This window comes from Solanum dulcamara, chromosome 7, assembly GCF_947179165.1.
Source record: "Solanum dulcamara chromosome 7, daSolDulc1.2, whole genome shotgun sequence".
NCBI classification, from domain to species: domain Eukaryota; kingdom Viridiplantae; phylum Streptophyta; class Magnoliopsida; order Solanales; family Solanaceae; genus Solanum; species Solanum dulcamara.
Window position 1 is genome coordinate 217,339 of NC_077243.1, and position 23,559 is coordinate 240,897.

At 36.0% G+C, this 23,559-nt stretch overlaps 3 protein-coding genes across 9 annotated transcripts in view; 1 reads left to right on the forward strand and 2 right to left on the reverse strand.

Annotated features, from left to right (window-relative positions):
* The window catches only part of LOC129894293 (uncharacterized), a 35,089-nt gene extending 31,410 nt beyond the window's left edge, over nucleotides 1-3,679 (reverse strand). For 3 of the 6 annotated variants that reach the window (XR_008767651.1, XM_055969911.1, XM_055969912.1), the window contains exons 1-4: nucleotides 3,375-3,670; nucleotides 2,892-3,276; nucleotides 1,496-1,612; nucleotides 1,314-1,396 (exon numbers count right to left, since the gene is read on the reverse strand). Coding sequence is in view for 5 of the 6 variants with exons in the window: in XM_055969911.1 (XP_055825886.1) it covers nucleotides 1,314-1,396; nucleotides 1,496-1,612; nucleotides 2,892-3,276; nucleotides 3,375-3,508 (719 nt within the window). In the remaining variant the exon portion in view is untranslated. Of the gene's footprint in view, nucleotides 1-1,313; nucleotides 1,397-1,495; nucleotides 1,613-2,891; nucleotides 3,277-3,374 lie in introns of all 6 variants that reach the window. The other 3 variants (XM_055969914.1, XM_055969913.1, XM_055969910.1) reach the window with 3 other exon arrangements.
* A 2,522-nt stretch (nucleotides 3,680-6,201) lies between these two features.
* On the forward strand, nucleotides 6,202-12,512 carry LOC129895091 (probable mitochondrial adenine nucleotide transporter BTL1). Its single transcript, XM_055970735.1, has 5 exons — nucleotides 6,202-6,525; nucleotides 6,670-6,764; nucleotides 7,267-7,600; nucleotides 7,753-7,990; nucleotides 12,033-12,512. The coding sequence occupies exons 1-5, from the start codon at nucleotides 6,241-6,243 to the stop codon at nucleotides 12,281-12,283; spliced, it is 1,203 nt and encodes a 400-aa protein (XP_055826710.1). The 5' UTR covers nucleotides 6,202-6,240; the 3' UTR covers nucleotides 12,284-12,512.
* A 1,279-nt stretch (nucleotides 12,513-13,791) lies between these two features.
* On the reverse strand, nucleotides 13,792-23,119 carry LOC129895090 (pumilio homolog 5). Of its 2 annotated transcripts, none has more exons than XM_055970734.1 (10): nucleotides 22,924-23,119; nucleotides 21,145-21,894; nucleotides 19,501-20,918; nucleotides 19,266-19,407; nucleotides 19,045-19,152; nucleotides 17,745-17,957; nucleotides 17,543-17,653; nucleotides 16,859-17,053; nucleotides 14,300-14,483; nucleotides 13,792-14,150 (listed from the first exon to the last, which is right to left on the reverse strand). In XM_055970734.1, exons 2-10 carry the CDS (start codon nucleotides 21,781-21,783, stop codon nucleotides 14,128-14,130), a joined length of 3,033 nt encoding a protein of 1,010 aa, XP_055826709.1. In that variant the 5' UTR covers nucleotides 21,784-21,894; nucleotides 22,924-23,119; the 3' UTR covers nucleotides 13,792-14,127. The 2 variants fall into 2 exon arrangements, with proteins under 2 accessions (XP_055826709.1, XP_055826708.1); XM_055970733.1 differs by having other exon boundaries at nucleotides 21,145-21,944.
* Nucleotides 23,120-23,559: the final 440 nt, after the last annotated feature.

The following is a 23,559-nucleotide window of genomic DNA, read 5'->3' on the forward strand; positions in this document are numbered from 1 at the left end:
ATTAGGTTCTTCGTAAGGTGAGCAAGACTGTTTTATGTAATTTATTTGCCATTCTCTTTTTTGGCAATCTCATTTAGTCACTCCATTTCGGTTACCATTGCACTTTTTGTTCTGATATCTATATACACAAAGGAATAAGTTACCTTTTCAAAAATAAAATCTACTGGAAAGCCCATCAAGCAAAAGCTGCCCATTATTTGTGGTGTCTATGCTGTTTAGTGATGTGTTAAGTCCATTTATATCCCACATATCTACCAGCTTTGCTGTCCTTCAAAATATTTTTGAAGTAAAGCACTGAAATAATCCTCTTCTTAGAGCCTGTTTAAATTGGCTTATTTTAAGTGCGTTTAAGCCAAAATAGCTTTTAAGCACTTTTGGAGTGTAGGGGTAAACTAAAAAAGTGCTTTTAAGCACTTGCTTTTAAGCTAAATGATAAAAAATAAGCCAAAAGCCATAAGTTAGAATTGCTAACTTATGGCTTTTGGCTTATAAGTCAAAAACTAAAAGTTAATCCAAACAGGCTCTTAAGTCTTGAAAGAGTCCCACCAAAATTGGTTTTCTGGGTGGAAGAAGAAGCCTATCCTGCTATATGAATCTCCAAAATAAGGGAATGAAATAGTCCTTGCATAATTTCTAGCAGAATATATTAGCGAGCAGTTAAGATAAGTTTGAAGGTGCTATCTATAGTTCTAAGCACTGAAGGAGTTCTACAGAGTGATTTTGCAAAGCTATTCAAAACAGTATCCACAGTCAGGTGCAAAGTATTTATAATCATTGTCAAGTCTTGATCAAAAAAATTTACAATCAATAATGTTAAGTCTTAACCGCCAAAAACATTTGAAGACACAAATTGTTGGAGGCATAACAAACACAGGTTAAAGTAAACGAAGAACAGGTATACTGACAGCCAAGTAATCGCATCTGATAGTATGAGCTTCTTACCAATTGAAGATAAAAAGACCTAGGACACAAGTACTCTTATACCACATCAAAACTTAATTACCTTGTACTTGTCTATTGTCAAAACATGTTCGCTCGACCAAGAATGACGACATGTTTTTTTTATAAAGTAACAAATTCCACTAATGAAAGGGCAAAAGCTTGCCCATATACAACAAGTATACCAAAAAATAGAAAACCTTACAAGAAGACATGATTTCCTATAATTACACCCAATTATCTATACATGTATGAATCCTATGATGCACCAAAAAGAAAGAAGAGAAAATAGGTTATCCCCGCCATATACTTGAATTGGCTAGAGTTACAAACCACAGATCATAACCGCACACAAAGTCTAATAGAAATAATACCTCAATTTACTCATACGTCCAGCCAGTCGCAAACCGATCGAACGAGCTCTTCGACCTTTATGGAAAAGTAATGCATAAACTCCCTATATAAAAATGGAAAAATCAAATTAAAATGACTGTAACAAAAACAGTTGAAGTATAATATGAAGTAGAAACATAAAGCATAGAAAGGCAGGTCAAACCGGATACTGTTGGTGTCCACCCAAGGTCAGTTCATGAGTTTTATCGATTGCGTCAATGAATGTTTCAAATTCACTTGCCAAATAAGAATCATCTAACAAAATTGGGAACATTAAAACCTGCAACTCAAAAAAGAGAGCTCTATATCATCACAGAAAAAAATAATAAATGATCCACAAATAAAGATGAAATGGAAGAAAATGAGAAAATAACAGATGGAATTAGCATCAAATCAGTTAAGTAAACTAAGATTGAATTGCTACAAATAAATCAGGATACTTGTGGTCATTCACTCCATCAGCAGAAGATCAATGTTTCATTAAATTGTTCAGAGTTAGGGTTGATTTTCAAGTGTTTGTAGCCTGTATGGCTTCTCAAGTCAACCCAAGATGCCACTCGCAATGCAGCCCTTGAAAAGTGCACACTGTAACCAGAGTGCATCCGCGCTGGCCATGTCATTTTCAGTGGTATTTGCATACTGATGGTGCAATGGTTAATGCACATTTACAGATGATTGAGCTGGATTACCAGACAGCTTTATCCATCTTTTTTAGCAACAAGACAGGTATTCCTTGCTCATTATCAGGCACTCAACTTGTACAGAAACTTTGTAGGGGGGAATAGCTTACATCTCCCATCACATGGAAAACCCTTTTTCCTCCACTTAACCTAATCCCCTACTAGATTAATGACAAGAATTTAAACTTAAGACTTCAAGTTCTTAGCTAATCTACGCTCATGTTGTTAGATAACCTTATTAGTCATCCTTAGGTTGCTTGATTATTTTCTGATTGTAGCTATTTCATTAGGTTTAGGAATCCCCTATTGTATTTGTTAAAAATTTAAGTAGCTATCCATTAGGGGGAAGCTTGTGCAGCACTTTAGCTAGCAGGTGTCAGCTGGTTGACAGTAAGAAGTTTACCAAATCTCCTAGATAATTCATGACTTATCATTGAGAATGAGCAGTTTTACAATGAACATATATTTGATTGTATGTGATATCTCCCACCCTTTCTCTGCTTCTTCTACCCTGTGTCTCTCTTCTTCTCTAAATTTTGGCGGCAGCAAACTCAGTCACCCCTTCCATTATTCTTTCTCCCCTCTCTTTTCTCTCTCTTTATATATTCTCTTCTTTCTTCTTCCATTTATTTTTGCAATTCTCTGCTACTGCAAAAGTTTTCAACTTGAGAGCAATCCAAAGTCTAAACTTGCCCTTTTATTAGAATTAAGGATACTGTATCAACTGAATACAATCCTTCTCCTGCTACAACTTTGTATAAAAGAATGACACATTCAGGAGCATGCTAGTATATCTAATGCAGATAACGAACAAAAAGGTTTTTTGAAAAAGATGGACCACTAAGGATTGGAAGGAGGGAGAAATGTGAATGCAAACACCTCAAACATGACGCCAACTATTTCTCCACTGCCATGAACTATGTCGTACTCTCCACAACTTATTCTGTTATTAATCTCTTTAAGATGTTCACTGATTCTTTCTTCATCAAGAGTGCGCAAGACTTCAAGAAGTGGACCAATGGAACTTGGGTCATATTCTGTACTGTAAAGCTCTTGGGCTTGATGGTATTGACATATACATTGAGTGCACTGGCGCATTTCCCTAGATGTTCTGTCCAGTAGGAGCTTTAGAGGAGAATCACGGCGATCATCCTTAAAATAATTATAGAAAGTCTCCAGAAGAGGTCCCATCAGTTCCCAGGAACCACACCAAATATGATTTTCTTCGGGCATAAAAATCAAGTAGTTGAATGCATCTGAAAACCTGCATACAAAAGGAAAAGGAACTAAATTTGGCTGGTGCACGGAAAAATATAATTTTGATCAAATTGGGAACAACAAACTCAAGAACACAACGCAAACCATTCTTCTTTGAGCTGCCGGAAACGATGTCGCTTGAGAAGGTCTCCAGATGCAATGTCGTCGTCCTCGTCTTCTTCTTCGATGCCCCTCCAGCGGTTCAACAGCTCTCTCCTTGTGACCTCTTTCTTCGACATTCCTTCGTGAGTAGAAGAAAAAATAGCCCCCCACCCACCACCACCACCACCACCACCACCACCTTCAATGATTAGGGTTTTCGACCTTCCCAAATTTACAAGAGAAGAGAAAGTAAAGTATCAAAATTTTGCAATGCATAGGCGTAAATAGAGAGTAGAGTAATACATCAAAATTTTCCGTCATTAGGGCCTAGCAGCTGATTAAAAGGGAATGTACCGCCCATTTGCATTATATTATAAGCTAATTTAGTTGTTTAATTGATTAATTTAAAATTATTTTGTATTTAAAATAAATTTTAAAAAATAATTGAATTTATTTGATTTAACTTATTTAAAATAATCTATAAGCTGAAAACTCAAAAAAATAAGTTGAATTACCAACTTTTATTTAAGTTTATAAGTAACTTTCAGTTTATAAGCAACTAAAAAAATCTATCCAAATAGACTTAAAGATCGTTGGAAATTAAACAAAAAATGTAAAAGAACCCCAAAAAATAGCCCCAAAGGATTGAAAATAGTTTATAAACACCCTTCATCTATCTTTTGTCTAAAAATATTTTCTCATATTTTCACATTATTGTTTTTTACTTAACAATACCCTTCAAATTAACAACTCAAACCTTAATAAAATTTTAGAAACTTGATAAGCCTTTGAATATAAATTTAGTTGAAACTTTAAAAAGAAAAATATTTAAAATGAAAAAATAATATTTAAAAGTTAAAATATGTTTAGACATATATTTCATCTGCAAACAAGTTGAAGTTTGTGATTAAAAAAATAATCTTCTTTAAAGAGCTAGTCAACTAAGCAAAAATAATAATTCTAATACATAACAAAATATTTTTTTGTTTTTGATAAATCAAAAAATGAACAATGTCGAAACAAATTCTTGATCAAATATGTTATAAATGATAGGAAAATTAAGGTGGGATAATCTGCTTTGAGACTATTTATAAATACTTAATTACTATGTGATTAATTGCAAAATAATTATTTTTTGAGATGGAGATAAGATTTGAATTAAATATTACTAGCTGAAAGCACAACACAATATGCTAAAATTCGAACTCAATAATCAAATACATGAGTTTTTAATTTATAAAACCATAACATTAATTTAATGATTTTAGTTTTAGAATAATGAACTCGTGGACTCTTTCCTTGAGTCCTTGTTTTGATGACTATTGTGTTAAAGTTCGAATTCATTGATAAAAAAAAATCGACTCATAAAAAATCAATAAAATTATGAATTAATTTATTTAGTTTGATTCGCTAAAATTGAAACGATATGTAATTTGTGAGGAGGATATATACTATAAGAAGAATAACATAAGTTCATTAAGTTTAATTTAAGGATATTTTTGTACAAATTATTATAAAGAAATCAAACGATCCCCCTTTATTTCAATTTGAATATCTTATCTTTTTAGTATGTTTTAAAAAAAGTCTTTTTTCATAATTTTAAGACCCATATGACATATTTAAAATCATAAAATTAAACAACATTTCATACATTATGCATATCTTTAATTCAAGACCGTAAAAATTTAAAATATTCTTCATTTTATGCTCATTTATACTAAGATTCTGTTTGACCATAAATTTTGAAACTTTTTTTTTCAAAATAAACAAATGAAAACATTAGGTGTCCCTAGAATTTTATCAATTTTTGAAAAATAATTAAAGAAAACAAATTCGAAATTCAGAGTGTGGTCCATTCCCCACCCCAACCCCAACTAACAAATTTTATTTTCTTGCCAAGTAAAATACATGTCTAAAACACAATTTAAAGTTTCAAAAATTATTTTTCAACAACTTCATGATTTTTTCTCCCCAAGTTTCATAAAATCTATTGGCAAACACTAGTTTAGAGAAACAACTTGAAAAGACCATAATTATTTTTAGGCTTTCAATTCAATTATTGAAAAAATATATATTTTCATTTCTCTATTAGATAGTTGAATTAATCACATAAATATATTATTTTCAATTTAACATATGCATCAACGTCAAGTTCAAATATATCCATTTTATTATACTGTTGACACAAATTTTATTATTAAAAATGAAAAGACACGTGATAAATTTATTTTTCAGTGACTCATTTAATTTTAAGTACTTCTTTTTAAAATACTAATTTACATGTGCAAAATCAATGGTTCATATTTTCCTCCTTCTCTAATAATTATTAATTAATAGCCTCATTTTTTGTCTAAATCATATAGTGAAACAAGTTAAATTACTGCATGTATTTATTTTAATTAATTTAGAAAAGACAGCAACTAATGGTGGCATTGGGGCGTGGAAAGGTGTACTGTCAATAGCCTAGGCCCGATCTCGATTAAATTCAAAAAAAGAAAGATAATAATGAAAAAAATGATAAAGAACTCAAAGTAAAAAAAAGAAAGTGTTTTATGGGTGAGTTTATAATGAAGTTAGTTATTTAAAATTGAGACCAATTACTTGATTTGAACCTTTTTTTTATTATTAAAATTAAAAATAAATTTATATTAAATTATAATGAGATGTATATAATTAATGAAAAGTATAATGACAGAATATATATAAACCAAAAATTTAGTGAGAAAGTATTTTTACTGCTAAATGATTACTATAACTTTGTGGTGGGAGGGCCCCATACACCGCAAAATATCATAATGTGAAGAAAACCCTAGTAATATCCGAATATGGGGAAGCGAAATTTGAGTCAAAAGAAAAATCTCCCTCCCCCATGTGGCAAATGCTACAAATACATGCCCAGTCTAAAAAAGAAACGTTTTTTCCCTTTTCCACTGTCTGTTTCGTCCTTAGGAGTCGTATTATTCTGAATGCAACTCGCTCCAAACTACTAATCAGCTTCATTGTCTCTATGGCTGCGGAATCCCAATCGCAGAAGAAGACTTACTGTCTCTTCGGAGATATCATGATTGCACCCAAGGACTTCGACCTTTCTCCTACCAAGGACCGTCAAATTAACCTTCAACTCAATTTCCCTGACGTCGGCCGAGTCTTTAATGTAACTTCATCCCTTTTATTTTTTCTCAGCTACTATTTTGAGTGCATGTCACTCTTCTCTCTTGTCCCTCCCTTTTCGTTTCTTCTCTGATTGCACTATAAGTCGATTTATTTTACTTTAATCTAGCTGCATTTATCTCTGCAGGATTTTATCAGGACCAGAGAAGTTGGTGAATTTCTCAGTGGGGCTTTGGCTGGGGCGATGACCAAGGCCATTCTAGCTCCTCTTGAAACTATCAGGTTGCTTGCGAAATGCATTTATCTCAGCATTCGTTTTTTTTATTTTTATAAAATAATACATCTTATTACCAAAGGGCATAAATGCTACACAAAAAGGTAGAAAATCACGCTAACTATCATCTTATGTCAACAAATTGCTGTCAAGGTATCATAGAATTTTTAAAGGCAAAAAGAAAAATGTACTTAGCTTAAAGACAGGCCTTTTCTTTTGCTATATCTTTGGTGCATGCAGTCTTTTGTAAATGATGTAAATACTTTGATAGACATGCTTATCTCCTGCACAACGTGTGATCTTATGTGGCACTCTCATAGTGCCTTCTGTTCATCAATAATAGCTACCTTATTATGCTACCTTTTATAAAAAAAAAAAAAACAAATACATCTATTAGTGAAGCTCCTCATTTAGGATATGCAATTTGACTTGGAGGAGTTTTTATTTTCCTGCAATTGGCTTACAATTCATTTGGTTATGTTACCTAATTTTGGTATTTAAAATATGCAGGACAAGAATGGTAGTCGGTGTTGGGTCCAGAAACATTGGTACTAGTTTTGTTCAGGTTATTGAACAACAGGGTTGGCAAGGGCTGTGGGCAGGTAACACAATTAACATGCTACGGATAATTCCTACACAGGCAATTGAACTCGGGACATTTGAGTGTGTCAAGCGAGCAATGACTTCGGCACAAGAGAAATGGATGGATACTGGTAACCCTAAGCTTCAGATTGGTAATGCTAGCCTGAGCTTTTCTCTCTCATGGCTATCGCCAGTTGCTGTTGCTGGTGCTGCTGCTGGAGTTGTAAGCACACTTGCATGTCATCCGCTGGAAGTGCTGAAGGTATTTTGACTAGAGAGTTTTCTTGTGGGAAAACAATAGCTTTGCTTTTCAGAATGTTGATGACTATCTTCATAGTTGTATCATTAAGTTATTGTGCTTGTGGCAAGGAGAAGTTATCTCACATTTTAGTGCTGATTCAATGTGCTTCACAGGATCGGTTGACAGTGAGTCCTGAGGTCTACCCCAGCCTACGCATTGCAGTTCACAAGATTTACAAGGAGGGTGGAATCGTAGGCTTGTATGCTGGACTTGGGCCAACATTGATTGGCATGCTCCCATATAGCACTTGTTACTATTTTATGTACGAGACAATTAAGAAATCATATTGCCGTGCACAGAAGAAGGAATCTCTAAGCCGTGCGGAGATGCTTCTTGTTGGAGCTTTCTCAGGTAAGAATCTCAAATCAAACACTCTCTCTCTTTGGTTCAGATTTTCCTGAACTTTATAGTGATCTTCTATTTGTGGTAAAGAGGATTGATATGAACAATTCTGCCTATCAACAATGAGTTTCTCCGTTCTTGTCTATGACTAACCAACATGTTTCTTTAAATCCCAAAGGAGTCTTAGACAAGGCGATCCTTTGTCGGATTTCTTATTCATATTAGCTATGAAGGGACTCAACAATATGATTAAAACTACAAATGTGAATGGTTGGCTAAGAGGCTTTGAGGTTGCTAGAGCGGGGGGAGAGCCTGGCACCTCCAGCATGCAGATGACACTAATATTTTGTGATGCTGAAGAAGAGAACCTTAAAATACTGAAGACTGATTTTGGTACTCTTTGAAGGAATTTCTAGACTTCATGTCAATTGGAGGAAAAGTTTTTTGTACCCAGTCAATGAAGTGCCAAACATAGAAGTATTAAAACAATCTCAGGGGGTGAAGTTAGTTCTCTACCAACCAACTACCTTTGTTTCCCATTGGGAGCTAAATCTAAATACATAGAAATTTGGAACTGTGTGATTGAGAAGTGTGAAAAGAAGTTAACAAAATGGAAGTCTCAGTACCTCTCTTTGGGTGGCAGATTGACTTTAATTAACTCTGTTCTTGATGCGCTTCTAACATATATGATGTCTCTGTTTCCAATTCCAACAGGGATTATTAAATATTAATAGGTTGGATAGCACTAGGTGGAACTTAGTCAAATGGAAGTCATTGATAAATGGAAAGAGATTTGGGGGATTGGGGGATCAAGAACCTGAAAAATCAGATCAAAACGCTTAGAATGAAGTGGTTATGGAAGTATTCTAATGATAATCAAACCCTATGGGGCAAAGTCATCATAGCTAAATATGAGTAGGATGATAATTGGATGATCGATGAGGTCAGCACACCTTATGGAGTCAACATGTGGAGATCAATCCAAGTTCTATGGAATGAATTCAAGCCCAATACCAAGATTAAAGTTGCAAGTGGCAAAAAAACTGATTTCTAGAAGGATGATTGGCATGAGGCAGGCAATATGTAACTTCTTTTCCCAGACATACACAATTTAGTTCTTCATCAACAGAATTGTGGACACCTCGAGGCTAGAACTTTATTTTCAGGATATATTTAAATGATCGGGGAAACAGTACTACTAGACAATTTGATGAGGAGAGGGATTCCATTATGTCCCAGATGTTTCTTCTGTGGTGATTCACCATAGAGACAATTCACCATTTATTCCTACATTGTAAGGTTATTGATCAAAATGTATGGTTACAAGTCAACTCCGGAGATTGTTCCTGAACCTCAAAAATATCTCATGGTGGACAATATTATTATTTTTTTGACAAAGGTAACAGATGGTGAACAATATGGAAGGAGAGAATCTCAAATGTTTTGGGATTGTAGAGAATAGTATGCTGCAAGTCAAATTGAATTGTATTTTGACTATGCATTTTTGGTGTAATCAATTATACCTAATGACACTGTCTTTTTCATTGATGTTCTAGACTTACTATAGAGGTAGGACCACAAAATATAGGGTATCCTTGTAAATATGGTTTCAGTGCAACCCACGTATTGTTTTTTTCATTATGGAAATAGGCATAGTTACTAGTTTCAATAGAACAGGATTGATATGAAATTGACAACTCTAGGGACATTTTAGATCAACAACATAACAAGTGTACTCCACAAGTGTGGTTTGGGGAGAGTAGGATGTACGCAGTGCTTACCCTTACCTTTGTGAGGTAGAGAGACGGTTTCCGATAGAATCTTATCTCAAAAGAAGTAAAATCAAAGTAGGATTGAAAAGAAAATAACAATCGCAAAATTGCGAGATGAACAAAGCAAAAGAAGCAACATACAATAGTAAAAAAGAATAAGATACTACGTGAATACTAACTAATGCTACTAAATAAAGTCAAACTAAATTGTCTAATGCTACTATGTTTTTGGTGTAATCAGTTGTATAACTGATACTATCTCCATAATTGATGTACTAGACTCAATTTAGTGAAAGATAGTAGGAGTCAAACTAAATTGTCTTATGCTACTATGTTTTTGGTATAATCAGTTATACTCAAATGATAATATCTCCATAATTGGTGTACTAGATTCAATTTAGTAAAAGATAGTAGGATTTGAAGTACATGTTGTAAATATTGACCAGTACAATTTTAGTACTGTCTTTTGAGGAATATACGAAGTTACCACTTTCAAAAAAAATAATAGAAAAGATGAGCAGAGGCCCCTGCCTCTCCCATGTACAAGTACACAACACTCGGCTACCTACTACCATTCTACCTTGATCTTCGACCTTCATACCTTCCTATTTAGGGTCATGTTTTCAGTAAGTTGAAAGTGTGTCACATCCTCTCTAACCCCCCCCCCCCCCCAAATTCTTATTCGGCCTACTTCTACCTATCCTAAGACCTGCTATAGCCATCCTCTCACACCTCCTTATTGGTGCATCCGTGCACCTTCTGTTCACATGCCCCAAATCATCTAAGTCTCACTTTCCTCATCTTGTCTAGTATAACTTTGTCCCTAATCCTATCTCTCCTAGTATACCCACACACCCATCTGGGCATCCTCATCTTTGGTACCTTCATCTTTTGAAGGTGCGCATTCTTGACGGGGACATTTAGATCATTGCTTAAGAGACACCTTATTCCTAGCCCAAGTCCTTGCTTCCTGGAAGATTTATGTATCACGATCAACATAAAATCTGGAAGTGCTGACTTGGAAATTAGCATTACAGGTACTTGTTGAACTCTTCCAGTGTCAGTTCAAGATTATACTAGAGTTAGTCCATTGGAATTCGTTAGCACAGATCACAGCACCGTTATGCTTGAGCTGATAACTCTTTATCTCAATTATTGGATTTAGCTTTTTAAGGCCCTTCCTATGTATCACACTGGTTGGGCAGGTCAAAAGAACAGCACCAGAACAAAGATGTAAGGTTGCTGTAGAATACTGGAAGAAAAATAGGAAAGACTGAATGAAGACTGTGATGCTTTTGTCCTTCGATGCACAAGGTCAAAAGAACAATACTAGGACAAGATTTAACATCGCTGCAGACAGGAGAAAGGACATTCATTGTACAGATTTGGAAAAGAAGGAGCATCGTACATTTAAGTATATATTTGACCAATCATTATGATGGGTAGTATCTATAAGATTATAACAGAGGTGCTAGCAAGGTGACTTAGAAGAGCTATGGTTGAACTTACATGCAGAACGCTTTTTCTGGGGGAAGACAACTATTATAACGGTCGGTTCTAATGTGCTGAGCAATTGATTATTGAAGTGCAATTGCAGTAATGTCTCTGAATCATGTACCCTTTCTGATGATGAGATGGTCCAGAGAGCAGGATAAAATGGGATCTTTATGAAAATCCGGGCAAGAAATAATTTGGCGTAAAAATCTATGAGCATTTGGCTTAAACAAAGGGTTAACAACATGATGTTCTCTCCTTAAATGTTAAATGCCCACCTTTTATATAATCATCACATTGATAGTGGTCAGCATAGTACAAGAGAAGTAAATCAGAAAATTTCTGTAGGATGATGCCAATAGAGATAATGTGTGTGATCTTATTATTGGAGCGGGTTTGTATTTTAATGGAGGAGGAGAATATCAGTTCTGATAGATCCATATACTAAACAAGGAGACAGTGTAAATCTTCATATATTTGATTTCCTAAAATAAAGTAGAAATTTGGACTTTGCGACGCAAGTCAAAGGACTTCATCATTGTTGATCTCAAACTTTTATATGTTAGTATAATATTTTATTCTTTGAGGTAAAGTATTGTCCACTTTTAAAGCTCCTTTAACTGCAAATAGGGATATGGTACTATTGGGGAATATCTGCTGTTGGTTTATGGTATGCCTTTTTTCTTTTAAACTTGATGAGACTCTTATTTTTTGGCCTGCTACCTTCTGTAGACAGATTACAAGATTACCAAGTGATCTAAAGAGTTAATGTTATTGTTGATCAGGTTTAACAGCTAGCACTATTAGTTATCCATTGGAGGTGGCGAGAAAGCGGCTAATGGTGGGTGCTTTACAAGGTAAATGTCCACCTCACATGGTCGCAGCACTTTCAGAAGTTATTAGGGAGGAGGGTTTATTAGGCCTTTATAGAGGCTGGGGTGCGAGTTGCCTAAAAGTAATGCCATCATCAGGCATTACTTGGACGTTCTATGAAGCTTGGAAAGATATATTGCTTGCTGATAGACGTCATGTGTGACAGCAGACATATAGTAGCACAGGAAATGAAATCTTATTATTATGCGCTCAAGCTAGAAGCTGGTGATGGTAAGAGTTAACTGTGGTCTCTGTCATCATGAGATTTGTTACAGATGCGCATCCACAAAGTTTGCTTCCCATCTTCCCCACTCTTCTGTGGGCACAAAGAAATTTCTTTAACATTTCTGTAAACGATGGAATATGATTTATGATTATTGCAAGAATTACAAGCTTTTGCCTTGGGAATTTCTTCAGGTACTGTTTCTCAGGGGTCATTGTTGTGTACTAGTCGGTGTGACTAGATTAAACTCTAAGCATAGCATGGCGCGAGGCAGTTTGGTTTTGAGAAGCAAATGGGCCAGGTTTCTTCTATTTTCCTATATGTTAGACATGGGGGCGAGGGGGTCTTTTGATTGCGGGGCACTCGATTGATGCTCTGGAGTGCACATGTTTTTTAATTTTTCTTCTGTTTTTCTTTTTTGCATCGCAGCCTCTGGTATGATTGGCTTAGGGAAAGACATGTGGTTGTCTTCTAATGTCATGTGGTTGATGTTCTTAATCGCTACCATAAGTTGCGTAATGGTGATTGTGAGACCTCACTAAACTTGACAGAGTCGGTTTACTCTCCCTTTCCCTTTCCCTTTCCCTTTAATCTTTATTTACAGCTTACCTTACCTTTACTGGTTTAATGAGCTCTCAGTAAGGTAAACTGTAAATACTCATCATCATTCTTCCATTTCTCTTTTTAAACATCAACTTCATCGGTTAAGAAAACCAGTCATTTTTCAGAAAAGACCTCCAATGAGTCGGCCTCAAATCTTCCTTAGATGTATGGAATATAGTCTATTCAGTAGACGACAATATGGTACTATCACTCACATTCTAAATTTTAAGGTAAGTCTAAAGTGCACAATAATCTTTAATTTTCCAGCAACCTAAGAGTTACATCAACTAAAAAGAGCACCAAAACTCAGTCATGTTGTGTAATTGAGTTTACGAGGGGAGAATTTTAGAAGAAAAATATTGTCTTGAGGGACTTTGAGGTGTTTATCTATGTATTTCACTATCCAATATATGATGCTAATTAATTACAACAGATTTGTATTAGCGCCAAGTCAGTCCACTAAGAGGAGCAAAGTGCTCCCGATCAATAATTGTTTTTTTTTCTTAAAGCTCTAATAGAAGATCTTTGGTTATTAATACGATAAATAGATCATCATACCAATACACCATTTTGGTGGTAAATGGGTGTGTGTGTCATTTCTTCCTATTTGATTTCCTCTTTACTTTTTCAGTTTTGATTTTTTTTCATCCTGCAAATGTCTAGGTTGGAAAAACTAAATGTAGCGTTGGTATATTCTTTTGGTACTGTATTAAAGGGGTCTGCTCTAACAAAGAAAGGGTAAGAGTACTCTAACTTGCAACCGCAATCATTTGGCCTACCTTTTAGAACTCTGATTCCCCTGCAACCACCCTTTCCAGAGAACAAAAAAAAAAGAATAAACCACCTTATGTCATGGAATAGTCAGCAGTTTCCCTGCATTGCTTTTGAGCATATTTGTAGAAAGCCACGTCCAAAGCAAGCAAATCATACTAATTTAGCATGCACTAAATATTTTCTCCCATAATACATGCTTTGATTATTCAAGATATCTACATTCTTGGATACAGTCGGCAAATAAAACACCACCACTATCTTCGTGACTGGAGAATCAATGAACTTAAGCAGTAACCACCGAGAGGCAGACAGGTACTCTCATACTGCTGCTTACTGAACAATCAACAGTCTGGCTGCTGCAAACAATTCTACCGTCCACCAAATGAGACAAATCTTTGTTCAACGATCTAGGGTTCACAGGTTCCAATATCTGCATGACAAATGGTAGAATGTGCAAACATGTATGGATAGATCAAAGCACTAAAATCTCCCAAAACATGCCACAAATAATCAGATACAATGGCAGCAACAAATACTAACAGTTGCACAAATAAAGCAGATCACTTAACCGCTACACACCTTCATCAGAGAGCTGTTCGGAAAGCTGTTCAAATCGAGCCACTATGTGTTTTCCGTAGGTGTATTTCTTCAAAGCATGAAGATGAACTCTGATTCGGCTTAGCAGAATTTCCCGGTGCTTATTGTTGCTAATCTCGAGAATCTTCTGGACCACATAATTCGCAAATTGGTCCTTCATCATCGTCTACCATGAGAGCCAAAATTGTCCCGTGAATAAGTCAAATTAGACAAGAACTCATTTGTCATTGCTTCGAAAAAATAAGCACTTCACATTCACCAAATAGAAAAGTGAGAAAAATGACATTAGTTCTACACAAAAAGCTAGACATACAGCTGAGACCACTTCCTACCAATTAGACTTGAGGACAATAAAATACATTACTATCTCAGTCTAGGTGGACTAACCCAAGTGACAAGGGTGAGTCCCTTAGGGGTCATTTAGTTGGGAACAAGTTATCTAAAGATTAATTATTCCGGGATAAGTTATTCCACCATGTATATGAGATAACTTATTTCATCACTATGGTACAAATGGTGGGATAAATAATCTAAGGATTACCTAATACCTCCAACCAAACGCGAGATAAAATAATTCTGCATTTTATCCTGAAATTATTATAACTTATACCTCACACCAAACGACTCCTTAGAGTCTAAAGCTTCTGCCTTCCTGGAAGTGTAGTTAGTTGCATAGTTCATAACTTTTTCCAAACTACTTTCAGTTAGCCATTAGCTTCACTATTGTAAACCACCTCTTTCCATGGTGGGTAGATTGTACTTGCATTTTATATCAATTGGAAGAAAAGAGAAACATCATTCATGCGATACCTTACCAAAAACATGCGATAGGATAAGAATTTCTTTTTTTTTTAATCAGTAATTGATAGGATAAGAAAATTTATCCCAACCCCCATATTAACCCCACTACTTCAGGATAAAGTAACCCTGTATTCAAAAGCTTGTTGATCATACTTATTTCCCCCAAAATAGAGGCATAATTATGAAAACAATCAAGAAATGCATCCTAACTCATCTCCCTTGCATAGATTATTAATAGATGGGCATTCAAAAAGGAAAATGATCGGCAAATGAAGATTGGTGATGCAGAGAGATAGAGAGAGAGAGAGGGGTGGGGGTGGGGGTGGGGTAGGCATACAACTATTACAAATAGGTAGAGCAAGAGAGAGTGTGTGTGAAACCGATAGATGATGAGATAGTGGACAAAACTAAGAGCTGTGACCGTTAAACTCAACCCACAACATAAAGAAAGGTGGGCGTAGCTAGTATACCACTGCTTCATACCAGGACTTTAAGATGACCAAAAGTAGAATCCTTTCCTTTTGAAAACAAAAACAAGTATTGCAACAATTGATGCATAAGATCCTCAACATACTGAGAAAAGGTCTTTCCCTTTTCGACTAACAATTTATTTAGCTGTCCTTTTCATTCATTCCCTCTTCTTCTTTGGCTTATATCTATTCTACTTTGTTTCCCCTTCTTTTTTTGTATAAGGTAACAAGTACTTCTTTTCCCCTTCTTTTATAGAGTCCTAATTAAGATCTACTCAGTCAGTACGCTAATTCACTGATAACATGTTTTGCAGTGACCCAGATCTTGCAGTGTCCCATCCAATAAAAGGTCAACACCAAACAGTATATTCCACCGACCCAGATCAAATATCTGAGGTGCACATTAGAATCTGTTATAAAAATGAACTTTCTCATTTCACATGCAGATATCCTTTCTTCCCTAGGCAGAATCCTTTGGACAATTTTTAAAAAATGTCTACCATCCAAAAATAGATCTTTTGCAGCTGGCATCAAATTCTTATAAAAACAATTTCAATATTTCCCATCATGGAAAAAATCCATCAGATAACCTGGCAATCAAAGAATTAGGACATCATCTTCCCCCCGTCCCCCCCCCCCCCCTCCCAAACAAAAATAAATAAATCTCACTTCATAATAATAAACAAAAAATGGAAAAGAATGCAGGGTTGAATTTGTTTGCACTATTAGGTCACTTTAAGGTAATTACACATAATAAGTGAAACTCGTAGATTAAAAAATAAAACAAATAATCTTCAATAACATGTTAAATTGCTAATTTCTCCTAAAAGGTTCTCACAAAGTCTAAATTGGAAAAGTTATCTTGAAGTGAAACAGAATGAGAAAACGATTGCAAGCTGATGAGGCTAGAGAAAGAGCTAGGGTATAATTCCAAAGAGCAAATTGTTGATATGCGAGTCCTATTTGCATTTTCAAAAACGACCCTCTAATGGTAGAATTCTAGGTTTTATATCACACTGAAGCTTGTTTGAGAAAGCAATTTGTACAACTACACAAGGAATGGCCCACATTTCAGTTTCTTTGCCAAATGACCATCAGTGATTGGGAAAGTAAAAAGAAGTTGGCTTAACTCAGTTTAGGCACATGGTCTTCCTAACGTCCTTTACAAAGAGGTTACACAGAAATTGCTATGTAATATAGTTGATTGCTGAATTACAGATGTGAAGGAAAACGTAAAGAATAGTAAACAAGATAATTCAGATCGTCTTACCAGCAAACAGTCATTTCCCTCTGACTCTGCAAGAATCTCCTCAATCAAGAGCCCCCTCTCAGCAGAATCACCATATTCCAGACACTTCTCAACAACGTTTGAGGCATATTTGTGTTGGCTTAACTGTACAACATTTCCGGTCAACTTTCCGATTATTCGACTTCTTTCATGTGGTCTTCCCCTCTCCAGAACATGCTGCAGCCATAAATTCAGTTTCGCATAACAATTGCACATGCACTAAATTCTTATGTAATACTACCGGTGCCCCTTAGTCCATCACTGTCCCCAAAACAAACTGTTTATATCAAAGTTGGTGGAGGGGGGGGGGGGGGGAGAGCGGCTGGATGTATGCACAAAGCAATAATAGCACAGATGTTTCTCAATCTATTCATCTAGTGCACATCCTTATCTAACGAAAGGTATAATTTTATATTTTACTTCTCATTGAATGACATCGATGTATAATTAAAAGGAAGGAATTTACAGAACACTTAAAAAAAGCCAGTGTAAGATGCTAATGTCCCCATTACACCACGCTAATTAACCTTCTTTTAGTTTGCGCAATAGATGCTTTTTTGTTAGGGTTGGAAGAGAAGAAGTCGCATATAGTGATCAGGAAGTTACGGAACTTGACGATAGGAAAGAAAGTTATCGCATATCACCTGGAGAAAAAAAGATACAAACCTGGGTGACATAGTTCCCATACTGATCTTGAGCAAGAGCATAAGCAGATTCCAAGATTTCATGCACTATACACTGACTTTGAGAGTTTTCTGAACAATGTTCCAAGACTCTCTTTGGAAAATTCATATGAAATGAGATGGGAGTCAGTTGAAATGTAAAACAATGTAACTATATCTCATGGTACAACATAGTTTAATATTACCTGGATTACACGGCAACCATAAGGATGCGTAGACAATATAGCTACTTGGCCTTGGAATGAGGAGATAATGAAGCTAATTTTTTCAGTAGGTATGCACTCGATGCATTTTTGGACTACATGGTTCCCATTTTGATCTTGAACGCATCTCATTACATGTCCATTGAGTTCATGGACAAGTTCTGTTTTCTGATCAAGATCGATAACTTCGAGGGCCTAGAAAGAATATCAACAGCAAGACAATGACATCTTTATTTGTACAACTAACTGAATCGCTTGGATGAAGAAGAAAAAAAGAAACTACTGTACTACAGTACACAAAAATTAGCAGAATAAACGTGCACTAATCCAATATGATAATGAAACAACTGTATGGCCTCAAAGTGTGCTTAGCACAGTTGTCGACCATGGTTTATAACCTATAAAAGGGACATTACAATCTGCTCTCAGCTCTACCCTTTAAGAGATCCAATTAATTAGCAATATTAGGCACTTGGACACTATTTGAGTAAATTGACAAAAAAGTGTTGTTGAAGTTGAAAGACATTTGCGGAAGTTGCAGTTGTCTATGGACGTGAACTTGATTTGAAAAAAGAAGTTGAAGATTTGTACGCGCAAACCAATATTTCACTTAACGTTCAAATACTAAATTTCCGTATTTGCAACTACTTATTATGCCCAAATAGGTAAGTGAATTTAGTGAGCCAAGAATCGGTTAGAGAAGCCCATCAATTGAAGTATGGATCATCAAAACCCCAATGAAGTGAAAATGGTAAAAAGGCTAAATATTAACAATTTAAAGCTTTACCACTTGATAATAATGATATTTTTTAGAGAGCATGTATATCAGGAAATTCTTTAAAATTGATCAGCTATTCACCATGTCAAATCAAGGAACCTATATCGAGAAACTCTACAAATTTCAGACACTAATTCAGTCTCTTTTTTAAAAAAAACAATTGGAGGTTAGGGGGGGATATTTCAATAAATTCTCTTAAAAGTATATTAGCAACCAAAAAAACTTGTTTCCTACAGTTATGCAAGCATGACCTGATTCAGGAGAAGGATTGAGCAAGACTGACATGTACATGGGGAAAATGTTGATGACTGTAAATATACATAAATATGACTCCAGCTCTTCAAAATCAAGGGCCATGGCTTGAAAGGCAATTGCTTTTAAATAAGATAATGATATTTTTTATTGGGGAAGTCCCCGTATACAAGTTGTTCGTCATGCAAGAATAACAACTTCCATATGATTCCAATCATAAAAATATATTTGTATACTTGAAATGAGATATACCTTTTGAATAACACGGCAGCCATACATTTGCAAACTTAACGGAAGCATCTGCCCTGCTAATTGACATGCCAGCATCTTTCTTTGCTCATGACTTCCATGCTCAAAGAACTGGACACATAATTCAGATATGCAAAACATGCTGGAAGGTTAAAGGCTCAAGGGTTTAAAAAACTGAGAATGTCCAGAAGAGACGTGAAAGTACAGAAAACCACAATGTTTACCTTTTGAATGACATAGTTCCCAAAAACATCTGTTATTAGTTTTGAAGCATGTGGAAGAATTTCTTTGAAAACAGACGCCTTCTCTTCAATACTACAATTTTCCAATTTCTGCTGTATAAACCGACTTCCATGCTGATCAACACTGAGGTTAAAGAACCATTAAATTAACTTCACATCTTTGCGATTATACAGAAAGTAAACTGCAGAAGATACAGAGTTGGTATATATATACTACCTGAATTCAACAATACGACCTGCAATATCAGAGAGGTCAATTCTTCGAGCATTGCTTTGTTTCAGTTCTTCGAGAAATGAATGTCTTTTAGAGTCATTCAAGCTACCAGAACCCCTTTGTGCCGGCCATCCAGAATACAATCCATTATTTCTACCTGAACCAGGGGCAGGTTTAATTTCATTCCTTCTTCCCACAGGGGATCCTGGCAGTACAGGACTACCAAGAGGTGAGGCTGGAAACTGTTGCGCGAATCCCAGGCTCGATGGACTCCCAAAATAACTATTACCAGGAATTATCGTTTTTCCAGGACTTGGTAAGTTCAGATTTCCAACTGGTGGACGAAGGAAATTCTGTTCAGCAATATAAGAAGGGAGATTTGGCTCCTTCTGTGAGGCATAAGCATCAACTTCAAGCCCAAACACACCAGGCGAAGGAAACCGCATATACTGACTAGGAGAAGTGTGTGAATCATCAACAGGATGAGGATGAGGATGATGAAAGTACTGCATATGAAAAGGATCTGGGAAAGAAGGATGCATCATTAATCCATGATGCCCATAAAACTTGGTTAAATGATGCAGATCACCAACTTGTGGAATGTTTTCCCTTGGTGCAACACTTTGACCACTGATGCTTCGTCCAGAACCAGCATTAATGTGCATAGATGGATATCCAGCTAAAAATGGAGAAAGAGAAGGCGAACCTAAAGCATATCCCCCTATATTGTATTGAGGGGCATATCCACCAGATGGACTCAAGTTAGAATAGTATGGGTTACCAGAAGCCATATAGGCTGCAGCTGTTGCATATAGAGGAGGTGTGAGGCCAGAACCTTGAGGAGCTGCTTGCACTTCAACTGAAGAGAACCAGCTATGACCATAACCTTTTGCTAGGCTACTCTGTGGTGTATTAGTCCCAAGTGTATTTGCTTGAACTTGTGGGCCATTAACTTGGTAAGTCGTGCTTCGCTGGGAGTGGTACTGCTGCTGTTGTTGCTGTTCTACTGCATTCTTGCTGTGAAAATACTGTTCATCCTTGTTCTTACTAGCCTCTGGAGTCTGAACGTTCTTTGAAGTCTTTGAAATACCTGATGCTATCTCATCACTGGCTAAGAGTTCATTCACCAAATGTGCATCATTACCTGGTAATTCACCCTTCTGAGGGGAATGAGACCTCCCAAGACTGTCAACACAAGATTCTTTCTCAAGTGTAATGACCAAAGGCTGATCAGAGGCAGTGATATCATGGTCACCTGAGACATTTGCACAAGCATCTGCACCGTGTTTATTTGAAATATCAAGGGAGAGACCATCCAATGTAAGAGATTGAATATCAGAATCTGTTGGTTCCTCTGCAGCAACCTGACCAGAGGACCGAGATTGATTGTAAACTGGTGATGGAGTGCGAGGGAAGTCCTCCTGTGATCAATTAGTCAACAGTATAAGCAGCATGGAACATGAAAAAGATAGCACTCCAGAAATCTAAATGATACTATCTTCTCATTCATTAGCACAATGTACCACATGAATGCTTCAGAAAATTAAGCAGAACTTCTTAGATGTTGACAAGTGGGCACATGCAAAGAGCAACTTGGGAAAAGGAAACAATACACATTATGGAAGAAATATTCTTGAACTTCAATACCTGGATTAGGTCAACTAAACTTTTGTGTTGACCTGCAAAGGAGGCCAAGTGCTGTCCTGAAGCAAAACTTTGGGGCAGATCATCTGAAGCACTCTGTGGTAAATTTTCATCTTCGGGCTCCTCATTATGAGTTGAGAGAGAACTTCTAGTCATATGCAAGGATCCATCTTTACTATTCTCATAAGAATTTAACTGGCAGCTGTCACCCAGATCTGCAAAATGGTGTGCCAGGTGTCTGTTCTCCCTTGAAATAATAGGAGGAGGAAGCCTAGGATTCAAGTTGACATTAGAGTTGTAGTATGCAAAATACGAGGGATCAGCACGCATCTGCTCTTCAGACTGCCAGTTCTGCATGACAGTGTCTAAGCTTGCCAAACTCAACTTCCGGCTGGAGCTTTGATCATAGACAAGGTTACCAATGGCTGAAAATGAGCCCTCCATACTTGGAGGCGCACTACCACTGCGATTTGGAACCTTATTTCTATTATGACCGTGAATCTTATGACCTTTAAGAAGCAATCCCAGTTCATCAGCTGCCACTTCATTCATAGGGGATGCGAAAGAGACCGCATCCTTGGCAGAGACCCAATTTTCTGTTCTACTGTCTTCGAGTATTCTCATAGGGCTCTCAGTTGCCATGTTGCTCAAGCGTAAGCAAGCATATTTTAACAACAAAAGTTTTCAAATCAACTAAGCCAAAGGCGGAGAAATTTCAACTGAAGCTTTTCATCAATATCACATCAAGAGACTCTAGAAACAAAAGATACTAAGCTGTGATGACTACATATAATCTGTGGCAACTGCAATGGCAGATTCAGATCATAACCAACAAGGAGCAAAAAATGTTTTTGTCAAAGAAAAAGAACAACAACAACAACAACAACAACAACAACCCAGTGAAATCCCACAACATGGGGTCTGGGGAGGGTAGAATGTACGCAGACCTTACTCCTACCAATGTAGGACGGCTGTTTTCTGGAGACCTCGACTCAGTAAAAGCATAAATGCATAAAAAAAAATGTTAGATAAGAATAGGAAATTAAAAGCTTTAAACAATTTTCACTCTCAAAGATTAAATGCAGTAAGATTTGTTGTAAATAGGGATGAACGGAAATATTTATTTAGCTACCATTGAAGCACACGAAAACAACATTTAGTTGCTAGAGGGCCTATCAAAGTATTTTTCACAATCTAAGCCATGACTAGAAGGGAAAATGATTGATGATTAAATGGAGCATTATATGTCCAGCAGCCAACCGTGGTTATATAAATGAAAAATGAATAAAGGTTCCAAAGTGCTCAAGTAGGTTAGTTTTGAAACTCAGAAGCATTTGTTTTCCATAACTTTTAATGACTCAAAGAAGATGAATTGCCGAAATAGAAGTGTTTTTGTTGTATGGTAGGCTGTATAAATAAGAAAGAAAAGTAGGAAAAAGTGCAGGATTCCTAATTCCTGCTTGTAAAACGGGTTTTATGTATTAATAATGGTCATGTATTAAAATAAAAAGGAAGAATTGGAGTGGTGATCAACACATAGAAAAGGGAAAATAGAGGAAGTAGGTAGCACACAAACAGGGGTCAGGGTCAGGGTCAGGACAAAATATCAAAAGAGCAATTGAGTAATTAAAATTGACAAGGTACAGCAAAAGCAAAAACCTTTTTTTGGTAGAATCGCATGATAGGAAGAGAGAGAGAAGAAAAAGAAGAGAGTCAAAGTGTAACATAAGAACCCTAGTAAAGAGGCAAGAGAAGAGGAAAAGTAGTGAAGTGATTAAATACCTGCTGGTGCTGGTGCTGGTGCTGGTGCTGGTGCTGGACCAAGAAGAGAGTCTGCTACAAAACTCCCCGACGGTGGGGTGATGTGATGATCAATTCCTAAACGCAGCGCAGAGCTAGTATACTACATGGAGAGAGAAGAAGAAACAGTTTTCTTGTTTGTTTTATATTACTCCTACTCTACTATTATTAGTTAGATTACAAATGTCGCTCGTAAAACCCCACCACGGGGTTTGAAATATTCATCTATATTTTATTCTCTTTCTTTATTATAATACCAATTTCTCCAAAAACCTTCTCTATCCCACTATTCACTACTACTTTCCATTTATTTATCTTGTTTTAATTTAATAGAAATTTTAAATTAAAATTTTATAAACAGTGTATTAATTTTTTAAACATATTATATAAAAAGTTAAAATAGGGGTATTTATTAGAGTCATAAAGGAGAGCTTCATTCTCTATAAGACATATAATTATTTTTTATGATCAGACAAAAAGATGATTGCCGCGAAGCTAATGCACAATCACCAAAAATAGAAAATACCTCTGCACAATTTGAATCAATTTAAAATTTGTATATATTTAATTAATTTCTTCGCACAATATTACTGTGTTAATTGATTAGATTTGTAACTA